This window comes from Panonychus citri, unplaced genomic scaffold, assembly GCF_014898815.1.
Source record: "Panonychus citri isolate SS breed McGregor unplaced genomic scaffold, ASM1489881v1 Contig00138, whole genome shotgun sequence".
Lineage (NCBI taxonomy): Eukaryota > Metazoa > Arthropoda > Arachnida > Trombidiformes > Tetranychidae > Panonychus > Panonychus citri.
The window spans coordinates 670,123-687,841 of record NW_026515543.1 but is presented as its reverse complement, the minus strand read 5'-3'; the positions used below and the strand labels follow the sequence as shown (position 1 = coordinate 687,841).

The 17,719-nt window shown below is 30.3% G+C and overlaps 1 protein-coding gene across 1 annotated transcript in view; it reads right to left on the bottom strand.

The window, feature by feature from the left end:
• Nucleotides 1–3,712: 3,712 nt before the first annotated feature.
• Nucleotides 3,713–17,719, bottom strand: part of LOC128393545 (T-box protein H15-like) — a 29,419-nt gene continuing 15,412 nt past the window's right edge. The window contains 5 exon segments of the mRNA XM_053353731.1: nucleotides 3,713–4,916; nucleotides 5,014–5,465; nucleotides 11,297–11,373; nucleotides 17,138–17,305; nucleotides 17,397–17,670. Coding sequence (XP_053209706.1) covers nucleotides 3,979–4,916; nucleotides 5,014–5,465; nucleotides 11,297–11,373; nucleotides 17,138–17,305; nucleotides 17,397–17,670 — 1,909 coding nt within the window. The 3' untranslated portion in view covers nucleotides 3,713–3,978.

Sequence of the window (17,719 nt, the reverse complement as noted above, 5' to 3'; positions counted from 1 at the left end):
TTGATCCTTTGATTGATGAGCCTTGATGATGATGAAGATGAGGATTAAGATGATGATAAAAGTTTAGGGTCAACAAAAGTGGGCTTATTATTTAGTTTAATTGTGGATTCAATGTTGTTTACATTATCAATAACAATTGTATTAACTTTTCCAATGGTTTTGTTATTTGGTTGATGATAATCATGTTAATCATCATCATTGATAAAAATACAATAGTAAACAAAAATGGTTTGGTTGTAATGATGAAGATGAAAAATAATTGTTATTAATCTGATTGTAACTCAAATCTAATTTTGGATTATTTAGTTAATTGTAAGTGTAGTTAATCATCAGCCATTTATCATTATCATTGATTCAATTGATGATTGTCCTTTTTTTTTTGATCAATCCGATTAATGTTTTCCCAATGATTAAAACAAACATAAAGATGAATGAAAGATTATCAAATTAAAATGAATAACCAATTAAAAGCAAGAATATAGTATTTTAATTAGATTATTTAACAATTAACTGTAATCATTATCTTCATTGATTGATTATTAGTCATTAGGAAGAGTCAATTTTGTACAAAGTTAATTGTTGAGAGAGAGAGAGAGAGAGAGAGAGAGAGAGAGAGATGATAGAATGAGGGGAAAATAAGGTAAGAAGATGATTATGATTATGATGATGATGATAAGAGGATGAGGAAGATTGAAGAGGAGAGAGAAAGAGGTTGGGTTATGTTGTTTTTTCTTCAAAGTGTAAATGGAAGTGAGAATATCATCTTATCTCCATCATCATCATTATCATCATCTTCTTCTTCTTCTTTAAGGTGAATTTTGTTTCTTTCGAAAAAAGGAATTTGCCTTTTTCTCTTCTTTTCATCATCCTCATCCTTATCCTCATCATTTTCATACCTCTACCTTCATCATCTTCATACCTTTTGTGTACCACCAACGAAGCTCACCTGATGATGATGATGATGATCATCATCATCATCATTACAGGGTAATAATAATAAAACATGAAACACGTTGTTAGATAATAATGATAATAATAAATTAAAAATTCACTGTTGGAGTAAATAATTTCATTTCCTTTTAATATCAATATTAATCCTTCATCATCATGATTACAATTCAAAATTTTTTATCATCTTCATCTCCATCTTCATCTCTATCGTCATCATTATATTATCAGAATGATAATAATTGTTTACTTATTTTTACCTAATCATTATCATCAAAATGTATTGATAATTTTATAGTATCTTTTGATGATAATAATATTTTGTCATCATAATTAACATTAAATAAGTTATTATTTGATAATAATCAAATGATTAACTGATTTCAACTGTCAACGAAATCGTTATTAGTTATTACAATTGTTGATTATCATTTGTAAATCTTAATTGTAATCAACATTATTATTATGGTTTTAACCTCAAGGGCTTTGGGATTTTTTGTTTTCTTGAAACTTTTGATACCAATTAAGTGACCAGTTTGTTATTATTAATAATTTAATGGTTGTAAATGTTAATTATTGACCTTTAACTAGATTGTGGTCAAGATGATGGTTAATAATGTTGAGGTCATTTGTTGGATCAAACATCTTGACCATAGGAGTGAGTGTGGCTAAGGAAAAGTGAGTGAATGAGGTTGAAAATTAGTGAGAGGTGAAAAAAAAATGCTGACAAATTGTTAGCATCATTACTACTGACCAGTGGCTAGTGAACAGACTGGTAAAAGTTTTGTTTCTTCATCGATTCAAAGTAATAATAATAATGATAAACAATAACCAACACCAGGAAGTGATGCTGAACTCTGTGTGTCTCTGAATAAATGATGATAATGTTTATTGATAATGAGAGTAAATCTCAAGAGATGACCCCAACTATTGACCATTGTAATGAGATGCAATAAATAACAACAACAACAACAATCACAATCACAATTGTAAAAATGTTTCATTAAATTAACACGCGTGCAAAAACACGTACTATTAGTATCCTTGTGTATAATAATTAGAGGTCAATTAGGGGGTTGAATGGTGTGGTCAGTAATGGCTATTTACTATTACAATAATAAACGATCAGATTTACTTGACCCTACACATTTCATTCAATTATTTTTAATCTTCAATCTCAATGGTCAATCTGAGAATCATATAAATTATTTGTTTCTTCATCTGTCCTTTCCTATTGTTTTGTTTTTCTCTCATTGATAAACTGTTATAATGGTTAATTGGACAATGGTCAGTTTTTCAAGTGGAAATGAATTATAAATACAAAGTTATAGGGTTACACTTGGATTATAAATAATTTCAACATGTTGATGATATTAATTGAAGCGGAAGGATGAGGTTAATGTGTATGTGTGACTGTGCAAGTAAATGGGCTGAAAAATGAAACCGGAAACGGAATTGATGTCAATTTGTTATTCATCCAATTTCCTAGTAGAGTTTGATTTTTGTAGGTATTTCGTAATTAATGTTTATTAATTGAAGGGTAAAAGGTTCAAATGATTTGAATAAATTTACTGGTTATATATTTTAACCAAACTGATAATTGTTGTTAATTGTTTCTGAATCTTTTTTCTTTACTGGTCAATATATGAGACCAATTGTCAAAAAGGTGAGAGTGATGATGGTCAGTAGGATAATTACAGTGACATTTGTCTTCTAAATGGTTGAATGAGATCACTTTTTTCAACAAAAAATAGCTGACCACTTCTTCCTACTCCACATATTGTCCACCTCCCAAGTTTTCAACCCACAAGTTAACTTGACCATCACCACAAACCAAAGGGTATGTGTTGTTTTGAAGGCAAAAAGTCAAGTGTGTGATTTAAGATTTATTAAGGATTGGTCAGTGAACAATAAGTAAAAGTGACCAAAAGATTTTGAAAGGTTAAAAAGGGTTAAAGGATTATAACTGTTGACCATTGAGGGTTACAGTTGTTAAGACAAAAAGAGAAAGATGAAAAGAAGATTAAAAGAAACAGAAGATTGAGAAAGATGGATTCTTCTCTCTCTCTCTCTCTCTCTCTCTCTCTCTCTCTCACTTTTCTCTCTCATCACCAGGCTCTAATGTCCACCAACTGGTCAACAATGGTGAGTAACTTGAAACGGTCAATTAAAAGGTATCCACCCTGAAGAGAGAGAGAGAGAGAGAGAGAGAGAGAGAGAGAGAGAGATGACAAAAGACTGATCATCTGATGATGAAGATGATAATTATCTTGAAGGTAAAAATAACCAACTGACCAATGGTCAATATCAATTGAAATCGATATTGATTATTGAAGAGGGAAAACTTGAATCTGTTTCTTTGGTTTCCTTTTCCGTTTCTATTGTTAATCATTTAAAGATTTGATTTGTAAGATAATAATTTAATTGTTACAATTAATAATAACTTTATTCAATCTGGATTCTATTAATTGTTTGTCTTTATTTGAGTTTTTGAGTTTCAATTAAAAACTAATCACAATTATTATAATATACAAGCAACAAGGATACAATTAAGTTAATTGTTTATATTTATATTTGTAACTATTTATATTGATTGTGTTGCATTTATTGATACAGTTAATTTGATTGATAATTAATTAATTGATTTTTTTTTTGTTTCATGAAATTAAGGTGGTAAAACTTAATTGTTTCTCAATGATATTAATTATTAATTGATATTATTTTAGTTTGATGATTATAATGTTTACAATGATGATAATTAGTTGTTGTGATTAATTAACTTACTAAATTAGTTAATTATTAGTTTTAATTGATACAGTTTCTTTTAATTGTAGTAATACAATAATAATAATAATCATATTGAATCATTGATTATTTAACAATTAAATAATAAAAGTTAATCATAATAAAAAGTTGATTGCTTATTAATTTTTTTTTTTACGATGAATTAATTTACAATAGGAAATAAGAAATTTAGATTGGATTTAATTAGTTGGTTACTAAATTGTTGCTAATCATATTGAACATCTTTCAGCTGATTGGTTCAGTTGAATCAGATTTATCTGTACAATCAATTGGTCTCTTATTGTTTTCTAAATTGTTGTTAATACAGTTTTTAATTGTCGTTAAATTTGATGGACTTGGAGTTGATCTTTCAATGTTTATATCATCGTCTTCATCGTTATTGTTTTCAGAGTTTACATTTGGATTGAGGTTTTTATGCTTGGAATTGGAGTTGATTGTTGATCGTTTGCTTGTGTTGTTATTGTTGTTGTTGTTGTTGGAGTTGTGGTTTGGGTTGAGATGATGATGATTGGATGATAAGTTTAATCCGTTGGTTGGACCATTGAGAAGGTTTAAAGGAAGATGAGGATGAGGAGAAGAGGATGAAGATGAAGATGAAGATGAGGAAAGTAAGGAAACGTTTGATGTTGGTGATGGAGATGGAGAAGAGGTTGAATGAGGTGCAAGTGATGTGGGTGATTGTTGGTGTTGTGATTGGGGTTGTTGTGGTGTGGATAGAGATGATATTGGCAGTGATGATGAGGAGGAGGAAGATGATAAATGATGACTTGAATGATTGTCTTTCTTTGAAGGGGAAAATAAAGGATAAGGTGTATATCGGTGTGTTGATTGGTCGTGAGGATGATTAGGACGAGTTGGACCAATACCGTTACTAGTACTCTCTTTGTTATTGTGGGTGGTGGAAGTGTTTCCTTTACTGTTATTACTGTTGTGGTTGTTGTTGTTGTTGGTGGTGGTGAGGGATCCAGAGGGTGGTGTTGATGATGAGGGAGGATTACAAGCATTGGCTAAATTGGTTGCATTGATTAACGACTGTTTTGCGATTTCAGCTGATATTTGATTATTTGCATTGGCTGCCCAGAAATGAGGGGGAGTTGAAAAGGCAAGAGCAGCAGCGGCGGCAGCCGATGTTGGAGACATTGATTGAGAACCAGGCAAAGATCCTGATGGAAGAGAGAGAAAGAAAGAACAAATTTAATGATAATTAATTCATTGAAATTAATCAACAAGATTGAATGAGCTTAAGGATTTGATGATTACCTGAATTGGGGTTAGGAGATCGTAGGTGAGCACCAAAAGCTGCAGCTGAATACCAGGGTGGACAAGTAGCTAATAGATTATAAAAGTCTGTTGGATTGATCGGTGGGAAGGCGGGATGAGGTCTCCACATAACTGGACCACCTCTTACACCATTAGGTGAAAGTCCTGGCGGTAAGCCAGTGGGTGAGAAAGGATGAGATGAAGGTGATGAATTCGGCGGTGGCAAACCAGAGGGATGATGATGAGGTGATGCTTGATGGTGATGGGGATGATGATGTGGATTAGGTGAACCACCGGAATGATGGTGAATATGATGAGGTGGAGGTGGAGGATGACCCATAAGAATTGCTCTTTCTCTCAGCAACATGTTCGCTGTATCTTCAATCAGGTAAGGCGATATCATTGGACTTCGTCCATAACAAGGGTCATTTATCAGCGATTCCATAGTTTCCCTAAAAAAGGACAAAAAGAAAATAGCGGAAAAAAAGGTAAACAATTAAATCACAAACAGAAATGATTAACAATTAACTCAACCAGAAATACACAATAACCTAAACCATTATCCAAAACGAGATGATTATCATGAGCGATTAATCATAATCAAGTCTCATCTTTATCTGTATCAAAACCATTAAAACATCAATTAATATTTAATCATGTTTACTAATTCAATTTAAACAAAGTTTGATTGATTAATAGTAAATAGTTAATCATAAGCAACAATCAATTTACGAAAACAATAACAATTACAGTTGATGATGATTATTATGATGATGATGCTAATTACTTGATACTTCAAGTTGAAACAAAACGAGAAACTAAATTAACTTTATTGTTACTGAAGGAAAAGTGAACAAATTAATAACAATCAAAACTAAATTAGCAGTAAATTAACTAACTAACTAAAGTGAAAACCACCCAAGGTGCTGAGGCTCTTCCTGGTTGATTAAGTGGGATTAATGTGCTTGGCGTTGATTAAACTCAAGGGTGGCCCAAAGGTAACAAACGGTTTATAATAACAAACAATTAAAGAGCAACAACAATGATGATGAAACAAAAGATTCAGGTAATGATGATGATAGGATAATAAAGTAACTAGATAAAAGGTGATCTAAAGGCCGAACGATTAACAACATCGGCGTGATTAATTAATAATAATAGTCTTATATTAATTACGATTCATGATAATGAGCCATAAAACACGGAAAATGATGCAAGAGGAGGTGAAGGTGGGGAGGAGGATTGATTAGATTTCTCTCTCTCTCTCTCTCTCTCAATGGGAGGAAGTTATTTCTTGTGTGTGGATAAGGTAACACCTCGCGGCGTGTTGACCACACAGCAACAACAATGTGATGGGTTTTCTGTTGATAGAAGAAAAATTCTCTCTCTCTCTCTCTCTCTCTTGGTTTTGCTTTTTCTTTCATGTATTCTCAATGGAAGGAGAAAATTTTTAAGAATTAAAATTGTTCGCACGGGAGAAGGGAAGAGGCGAAAGATGATGCGGATGATGATTGTTGTAAACGCGCGTAAGGTCATCCTCATCCTCATCATCATTATGGTGATTATTATTACCTTTGGGTAAAGTTAATTCAAGAGGATGTTACTTCAAATTAGATGCATTATCTGGTAGGAGGAGAGCTAGGTGCGAAAAGGAGAGAGAGAGAGAGAGAGAGAGAGAGAGAGAGAGAGAGAGAGAGAGAGTGATTTTTGGAGGGTTTTGCCCTGAGGGTGAATTTTGGTTGTTGTGGTAAAGGAAGATGATGAGGTTGATATTACGGGAGAGAGCAAATCTTATCATCTTCATGTATTTTTGTATGTTGGGGCATTTTGTTTTATCTTCATGAAGACAAAAGATTTGAGAGAGGAAACAAGATGGAAATGATGATGATGAAGATGATAGAGGAAACTTTTACTGTGAAGATGACAAGAGGCGACAAAGGATGATGATTGAAAATTAGTATCAAGGTAATCATGAGATGATAATGATGATGACGGGAAAAGATGATCAAAAAAAAAAGGTAAGATGATAAGGTGGATGATCTTTGATAATGTAACTAAAATCATATGCTTGTTAATTCATTTCAACTCAACACATTATATTCACATTTTATCATCATTCTCATCATCATTCTTATCATCATCATCATCATTATCTTCTTAACTTATCATTACCATCATTAGTCATGTGTCCATCATCAAGAGTAACTTTTGTCCACTAGAAAAGGTGTGATGGTCAACTCACGATTACGATTAAAAGTGATAATCTTAATGAGAAGAGAAAATTTCTCATTTATCCTTTTCAACTTAAACAACAATCAAGGTGAAAACTAAATCAATCATAATCAATTTTAATCGGTTAATTGTTTTACTCTTACATCTTTAATCAATAATCTACAATCAGTTTGATTGGTAACCCTATTGGGATGATGATTCCAACCTCACGGATCAAAATTTTCCATCCTCATCCTCATCACCATCTTCATCTTCATCTTCATCTTCATCTTTACTTACCTTGATTCGTTGATGATGATTAGTGATGATGATGATGATGCACGATAATTATATCAAGGTGATTCTGTTGATGACTCTAATGATGATGATCATCATTAAAATCATCACCATGTTGATGGTTGTTTGCAGAAACTATGATTACATATATGAAAGTTTTCAAATGAAAGGAAAAAAACAATCGCTCCTAATTATTGACCATTGGTCAAGTTACTATTAAGGTGAATATTTATAAGGTCAAGGGAAGGGTCAAAGTAATGATAAGATTATTAGAGAAACAGAAACCCAACTGTGTGATCAACCTTTAACTGACCAACGATATCTTAATTGTATTGATTGGATTAGATTGTTTGAATTGAAAGGAAAATATTAAAAAAAAAGTTACTAATTGAAATACTCACACTTTTTGAAATACACTTAGGGAAACAAAACAATTTGTAATCAACTTGACCGATGGTCAAGAGATTAAGTTGATTATACCATCAATTTACCTTTGAAAAGCTTTTACCTAAAGTAAATCATTACAGTTTTATCAACATCACCAATCAGTTAATAGTTGTTAGTTTATCTGACATCGGCATCAACAATCAACATAATCATCATTAATTTTGATGATTATGATGTAGTTAAATTGCTCATCTCTCTCTCTCCATTTGCACATTGGTGAAACAATTTAATTCAAATTAAAATTGATTGTGTTAGCAATTGATATCTAATACAATTTAAATTGTAATTAAAACCAAAAATAAAAAATGATGATGATGTTAAATCAATTGGTTAATCATTAATTGATAACGATAAAGATAAAAGGCAAAAAGTGTATTAAATCAATTTAATTTGTGGGGAAAAAATGAAAGTTAAACTAAATTTGCTGATTAACATCAATCAAATCTAATGTTTACCCAATCAATTTGTAGTGGTGTGTTGTTTATCATCATCATCATCATCATCATCGATAACATTTAATTATGATTGCAATTGATTGTAAACAACAAACATCATCAATGAAGTAACATTTGATGAAGCAAATATTGATGTATGAGAGTAATCAATCAGAAAATGAAGTAACAACTAAAACTAACATTTGCCTTTTCAACTCTAACAAGCTCATCATCTTTATCTTCATCATCATCATCATCATCATCGTCATCCTCTTTCTATCTCTTTCTTTTATCATCTTTATCATCAAATCAAATTGATTTATTTGTTGTGAGGCGAGAGTCAGATAGTGAGAGTGTGCATGTAACTAAATAGTTGCATTAGTGCAACTTTTTCTTACCTTAGAAAATGCATCTTCATCATCATCATCATCTTCATCTTCATCTTCATCTTCATCCAAAAGGTTTTTGCACAACTAAGAAAACAAGATTACTCTGTTTTTTTGCATTTAATTGAGTGACATTTAAGGTAAGTACACCTTACGGCTAAATACAGTTTGCACTCACAGTGGAGGTAATCATCAGCCTTTTATGCCTAAGATGATATTTGATGAAGACAAAGAGAGCAGATGATGAGGAAGATGATGATAATTAGTCGAGAGTAGATGATAATATTATCCATGCAAAACAAATTCAACCATTGTAATGATTTAAAAAGTGTTATCACAATTAACTTGGCAAACTAATTACCTTTATTATTAGTAAATTGTTTCATTTGCAAAGGTAAAAACAAAATCTAATTATCAGTGTTGATATATTGATGCAATAGATTTACCTGTCTCTCTCTCTCTATCTCTGTGAGGTGATATTTAAATTGTAAGTGTTGATCATGATTATGTTGATTGTGATTATTATCATAATTGTAACAAAGTAAATAACTTTTCATGGATGAGGATGAAGTTGTTGATGTTGGTGTTGCATGATAAGAATAAGAAATAGATTGAGAAAGGTGAATGAAATTTTCTCTATCTACCTGTGAGTAAATATAATATTTTTCTTATTACAATATGTGTGAGAATAGAGGAGGTGAATATATATATATACATTTATAAGAATGCGTGTTCATTTACCCTGAGGGTAAATAATCGGAGTGTTTTATAATAAATGAAAGACCACACACACAAGGAGGGTATGAAGATAAAGATGATGATGATAAAAAACAACAACAACAACAACAACTAGAAGAAAACAAAAAAGGTAAGAAAATAAAAACTACACTTGAAAAGGTAAGTGAGCCAATCACTACTACTGGTTAGTACCTATGCTTATATGTGACCAGGTAACTTAAGGTAACTATACACTTTGAGTCCGCACCTTTTCAATTGCTTTCCTAGTATAAATTATTATATGAGAAAGCAAATGCTTCCCATTTTAACACAACCTCATTCAACAAATTCATTGATCATTTAGGAAATGCAATTCCCTTTAATTTAGTTCAACGAGCCGACTTAACTTCATCATCATCATCTTCCTAAAGCCGTTATCCTCATTTCTTACAAAGTGGCCTCACAAATTTGTGAGTTTGTGTGATGATGATGATGGAAGATGAGTAAAGGGTGTTAGGGGCGGTCAGTTAAGGTTGTTAATGACGATGATGATGATGATGATGAGGATGAGGAAGATATTACTCTTTCTTTTTTTTTCTTTCTTCTCTTTGTCTTTTTCTACCTGAAGGTTTTTTTTTTCTTCATCTTGTTTTCTTGTGAAAAAGTTTCAATCAAAAACAATTGAAGTTTTTTTCTGCTCTTCCTTTGCCTCCCACTTTTACCTGGATACTTTTTTTTCTTGCTCTCTTGTTAATGATTATCTTGATTGCAATTGGTTTCTGACCATGAATTGCAATTAGTTGATCACGATTAAACACCTTCGTTATTAACTATGTTTCAATCAATGGATTTAATTGTGTGCTGTTGCTGTTTTACAAGCAAAATGGTTGATAATTGAACAGCAACAATCAAACAATGGTGATGATGATGATCAACAGCAAACACCTTGAAACAAAACCATCAACATCATCAAGCAAATTTATCCCTTTTCATTTTTTCATTTCATTATATTAATATTATCATGTAATACTTGATTGTTGTTGATAATAATAAACAGATGATTGATTCAATTATCCAATTGAGATTGTTTTCCTATTATTCAATTAGTTAATCATCATCATAATGTTTACCTGATTATCTTTATGATACTTTACTCTTGCTACTTTTGTGTTATTTTATCATTATTATTATTAACATGATTTACCATGAAAATTGGGTCATAAATTGTTTGCTAAATTAGTTTGTACAATTGAAAGAGTCTATAAATCAATCGAGGTCAATTTTATCATCTCAATCATCATCTTCATCATCACTATGAAAAGTTTTTTTTTTCTGTATCTTTTACTTTACTTTTTGGGTCAAACAAAGGGTCAATAGTAGTAGTTGTACTGGTCAGTCTATTGAGAGAGTGATAACAATGGGCTAACATGGGAGGGGGTCAGTTGAATGTTAACGGGAAAAGGTAAAGATGTCCAAGGAAGATAAAGTTTTGAGAGGATGAAAAGAGACTGGACTGGTCAAGCTTAGAATTTTGTTTTTTTTTTGTTAATTTCAACAAAAAATAATTTGGTTGATTGATTGTATCTCGTTGATTGTTGATGATGATGATTAAAAGGTATTTGATTAAGTAAACAAAATTTGGAGACAACTCATTGATTACGTTGATAGTTTTGCTTTTTAAGGTGAACAAAAATATTGGATACAGATAAAGATGAACACTCTAAATGTAATGGTCAGTGATTTATGTATGTATATTATAAGTGTGTGTCCAGTTTGGACTTGTTGACTTACCTTTCCAGGTCACTGAGTCTAGATGAGTCTCGGAATCCTTTGGCAAATGGATTACTGTCAATTTTCAATTTGGTTATCTATTTGTTGACCATAAGGTGAAATAAAGTGGAAAAAAAATAAAGGGTCAGTTATAATTGGATTGATGATAATGGTCAAGAGTTGGTAGTGGACAGGTAAGCAAAAGTTTAGATAAAAAAGTAACAAGAACTTAACAATAAGGTGTTGGACACACGTATCTAATCATGATTAGTTTTGAGAGATAAGGATGAAGATGATGAAGATGCTAAAGATGATAATCTTTCATTTCTCTCTCTCTCTCTCTCTCTCTCTCTCTCTCTCTCTCTCTCTCTCTCTTTCTGTCTGTATGACTCTCTCACTAAGGGAGATAATGTTACTTTTGTCATATTGGTGCTAAAAGTCATCAAGTAATCAGAAAATTCAATCGAATTTTTTTTCTTTTTCTTCTACTAGAAATGAGGAAATCTTTACGTTAATTAGTGGTCAGTTGGTCAGTACAATCATCATCATTTTCTTGTCTCTATTTTTGTTACTTTGACATGATAATAACAGTGAGAAATTTATCATCACCATTGTTATTTATTTGAAGGTAATGAACAAAAAAGGAATAACCAATTTAAATCCAATTAATACTGTCCAGTTCAGTTTATCAGGGTCAATAATATATAGCTAGATATACATGACAGGTATCAACAGAAAAAAAAAGAAATGATAATGATGATGATGATGGTGATAACTATGACATCAGAAAATATATTGACCAAAAGATTTACCTGGAGAGATAATCTTAGTGAGAGAGTGAAAAAGAAAGAAAAAATTTTGATGGAAAATTTTTTTCTCTTTATTCTTGACCATTTAGTATCAATGGTCAATTATTATTACATCATCATAATCATTTACTATTGACCAATAAAAAAAAGGTCACTTGTAGTTGAACTGTTTCTGTTGTTGTATTGGTCAGTATGCGCTGATGGACCGTGAAAACTGAAGGTAAAAGGTAACAAATTGATCAGTAAGTTACGGTTCAACAGGTAATCAGTGGGAGAAAAGACCAAAGAGAAAAGAAGAGAGAGAGAGAGAGAGAGAGATCCTCTAGATGATGATGAGGCTCATCTTTAGCATCTTCATCTTCATCAATAATTTGACAGCAATAACAAAATACCTTTCAAGGTATAAAAAAGGTAAGAGATGATGTTTGATGAGTTGATGACCCTCACGAGTTATGTATTTATTTTTTATGTTCATTTTTCATCATTGAATTGATTGTTATCATCCTTATTATCATCATCATCATCATCATCATCAACATTACAACTAATACTTACCTGGACAATAAACGTAAACAGAAACACTTTGATTGAACCAATTACTATTTACCTTGATTGGCTTGATAGGTTGATACAAAATGATAATAATGATTATGTATCAACTCAATTAGATTGACCAATACAAGTGGTCAGTTTTGTTTTGTTTCATTGATTACAGGTAATTGTGATTATAATAGTGGTCAGTTAATCTGATATGTTTTCCTTTTGTGTTGGTCAATATATAATAAAAGGTGAAATAATTTAACTTTGATTCGATTGGTTAAACTTTTTAATTGTAAACAATTTTATTTGATTCACTCAACCAGATAACCTGTTGATCAGATACAATTGGTCAACAATTAACTTTTCAATCAAATCAATAGTCTAGGAGTTAAAATGAAACAAACAATTGAATCATTTCATTGTGATTAACTAAATTGTTGGACCTTTAAATTGTTGTTATTAACTTAACTCATGATTTAGCTTAATTGTCTTGAATTGTTTCAACAATTGATTTAGTTACAATATTTACACGGTTGATTACAATTAACACTGATACCAGTTAATGATTAAACCTTAATTGTGGTTGATCAGAACAAAATTTCACATTGATTTAAATTGTTTTTGTTTCTTTGATAACTTAATTTAGTTTATTAAATTGTTCAGCCTTAATTAACAATTAAAATGAAATCTAATTAAATTGCACACCTTTAGTTTTTTAGCTTCTTGATTGTTAATTTTTTTTTCCAACAATTAACAACAAGAATTAATAAAAATCATGATGATGATTATAATTAGTAATTAAAATAATTAATATTATCAATTGAAATTGATTGAAAACATGATCATCATCAAGTTAATTGTGATTAACTAATAGTTTTTTTCTTGCAATTAAAACACGTTGAAATTTAATCACATAGTTAATCAAATGATTTAAAGTTATCTCATTTTTTTGCTAAACTAAATTAATATAATTTTTCAAGGGCAAACAATTTAAATTGTCAAGTTAATCATAAGCTAAATTGTTAGATTGATAAGATTATCATGATTAATTGTGATCACTTTTTTTTCTTACTCTAACCAGAGCTTAATTGTCAACACAAACCTTTCAACAATTTAACATTGAAAACTTGTCGTTAGTTAATTGTTTGAATTGTTGCTTGAAGAAATTAAGGAAAAAAAAAATTAACTCAATCAAGTTACAATTAAAACAAAAACGTCAATTGATTAACTCATTATCGAGTTAGTTAATTTATTAAATTGTCGATAAATTAACTTACACTTTTAATTTAATTATTACTTAATTGTCACTGTGAAGGTTAATTGTCTCTCTATAATTAATATTTTCGTATGATTAACTTTGATGATTTAAAAATGATGATACAAAATCAAATGTTGTTGACAATTAACAATAAATCACAATTAATTGTTTACACTGAAAATTGTATTTTGAACACATTACAAACCGGATTAATTATTAAATCATCATCATCATGATCAACTAATATATTAAATTGTGATCATGATTAAAAATTTATCTCATCATCTTCTCAATATGATTAATCAATGTTCAATATTATCACAATTAAATTAATTCCTACATGATTAAGGTCACTAAGTTAATTAAAAGGTGGGTAATTAAGGGCCACCTTGTGAGATTTACCTGAAAATTGAATGATGATAATGACAATTTAAATTGTTAATGGTTAATATGATTACTATTAATCTATAAAAAGTAAATTGTTAATTCACTCAATTGAAATGATTAAAGGATAATGGGTCAATTTGATCATCAACATCATCTTGATCCGTGAGAAGATTAATCCTTTATAAAGATGATAATAAATGGATGAGGATGATAAAGGAAGAAGAAGATGATGATGACCTCTCATCATTATCATCAACAATAACAAAATTAACTAATATTATCACAACAATCAGCATCAATCTTCACACACAATTATCAACAAGAAAAGGAGAGAGGAAGATAAATCTTGAAGAAGAAAAAAAAATTTTCTCTTCTTATTCTCATCTCTTCCTCTTTCATTCATTCATAGATGATGAGGATGAACATGATGATGAGAATCAGTGAATTGAGTAATCATCTTTGATTGTGAATACCTTTATGCCTATTAAGTTTGAGTGTCTATTTTAGGAAGACAGGTAACTATCATTTTCTGTCTCCTCTCTCTCTCTCTCTCTCTCTCATCGTAATCATCATCATCATCTTCACACAAAAAATTATAGGTCATAAGAAGTCAATTATCATCCTCATCATCAGTAGGTCCACATCCTCCCACTTTTATACCTTTGATGATAAAACCATATTCATAAAGTTGTCATAATAATAACAGATTCAATGATAATCAATAACAATCAAGAGATGATGATAATGTTCAATCTCGGTGGTCTCACTCTCTCTCTCTCTCTCTCTCTCTCTCTCTCTCTCTCTCTCTCTCTGGTAATTTTCATCAATTTAACATCTTCATCTCCATCATCATCATCTTATTACATTAGATAATATTAGATTATTATGATTATTACAATTCAATTGTGATTAAATTGAATTGAGGGTAAAAAAACCCACCAATGATGATCACGAATCGTTAATCAATAAATTGCTTTGAAACAATTTAATTTAAACAAAACGATTTACACTCACACAGCCTATGATTATCATTACAATAATAATAATCATCATCATCGCTATGATGATACTGATGATGTTAATTGTGTTTATTATTGGTGTTGAAAATTGTGATCAATATTTTTCAATCATGATTATTATTTACAATCGTAAGCAATTAAACTATTAAATTGGTTATTTTTTTTTGTTTTCCTTAATTGTTGTCCTTAACTTTCCCTTCTCGATTTATCATTAATTATGAAATTAGGTTAATCATAATGATAAAAGATGATTTTATCAATTGTGATCAGTAATTGACAATTAGAGTTGTGTTATTATTTTTAATCAACTGTCAACAATTAATCATCCTAATCAAACCACCTAAATGATTGTAATAAGAAATACTAATCAATGGTAATTAAAGTTTATTAGATTATGTTACCTGATTATCAAAGGTACATAAATGACACATAGGAATTAATTGTGTGACTATCAAGACAAAAATTAATCATGATTAATGTTAATTATGTGTCGGATTAAGTATTATATTAACTTTTATTTCAGAGTTTTTTTTTTCATCTAAACCAAAGGTAAAAGTTTGGGAAAAAAAGTCAAATTGATTAACATAAGTAACAGTTAATACATTTATATATATAAAAGTTGATTAAAATTAAGGTGAATATAAATTTTCAGGTAAATTTAAGGAAAAAAATTTACACAGGTAAGTCCAGTTCTTACCTCTCTCTCTCTCTCTCTCCCTCTTATCATCAATGGTCATTTTAATATTGCAATCAAATCGTAATCAATTGCAAAAGTTGCAATTACAATTTACCTGTGAGTTTTATCATATTCAAGATTAAAGGTAATAAAAAGTGAAACCTTTAAGTGGCTTTTATCACAATGATGATGAAGATGAAGATGATGATAAATATATTTTAGAGAGAGAGAGAGAGAGAGAGTCACATTCCTTTTAATGTCACTAATTGTAAGAAATCAGTTTAATCTGATTTAAATTATGACATGAAATGGTTTCCATCTTGATCCAAGAGCTTTGAACAACATTCAACTTTAAAGGTAAACTATTAACATGAATTACCTCAGGTAACATTAACATTGTTGGGTTACTGTTAATCTTGACCTATGGCTTTTTTTTTGGTTAACATGTCCAGTTTCTTGTTATTATACTGGGCAAAGGGCACCCTGTATGGACTAGTATTCATATGTATATGAATAAAGGACAAGATTGGACATTTATAACACTCAAGGTAAACCACTAATAGGTAATGAACTAAATATTAACCTCTTAATGGTTTCTCATGTAATATTATGGTTACAATAAAAAATTGATGTTCACCATTTTCTCTGTGTGTGTGTGTGTTTGTGACTTAAATTGTTGATAAATTGCTGTAAATTATCATTAATATTAATCATCGAAAGTAAATTGTTGTAAACCATTAACTGGTTTCTGATACAAAAACCACAAAGGAATTGAAAATTTTGTTTTATATTTGCTACTTTTTTTTTGAAAAACTTTCAAAAATCATTATTTAAATTGAATTGAATTTAACAACACACAAAACTTTTGAATCAACTAAATTAGATTGTAATTTGATTAGTTGCCTTTACTTCAGGTTGATCAATTGAATTTACAATTTACAACTTTTGACAATCAACTAATATATTATTCAATTGGTAACAATTACCTTGTGTTAAATCATTATTATCATGATGATGATGATGATGATGTTTTTTTTTGTTGTTACTTCAATTTTGCTTAAGTGAAAAAAAAGTTTGTTTTTCTTGTTTTTTTTTATCCGGAAACGGAACTGATGCTTTTCTGAGGGTCAAGTTGAATTTGGAATGAGATTTTTTTTTAATGGATTAACTTACCAATTGATTCTGATAGGCAGTTACGGCTGTGAAAACGGTCTCAGGAAAGACGAAGGTTCTAAAACGTTCTGATTCCATTGCGATGAAGGTTGAATTGAAAGTAATTCCTTCACGATATATGATCAGATGAATTCGAGGTTGATATTTGTGCATTGAATTTAATACAATCTGAATAAGAAAAAAAATCAAACAAGGAAAAGTTTTTCATTAAAGTAAATTGAGTTACAAATATTGTCTGTTTTTTTGTTGTTGTACTTACATGTCCAGATCTGTCCATCTCGTTGTTGGTCAGTTTAACTTTCTCAAAGGTAATCACTTGTTTCCTCAACTGGTCAGCTGAATAGGGTGCATCTGGGTGAAGGTAAAGTCGAGCGGGTGAGGGAGGGTCAGCCTTGCCCGCTACAAGCCAAGATGACCGGTGATAAGCATAACGGTAACGTTTATTGTCCACGGGAACGATGTCCATTAGAACCAAATATTTAACATTCACATCGATTCCAGTAAAAGAGACTCGAACTGTTGGAAACATCCGTCTAATCCGATAGGAAAGAGAAAATCAATCACCAATTAGAATGGAATATT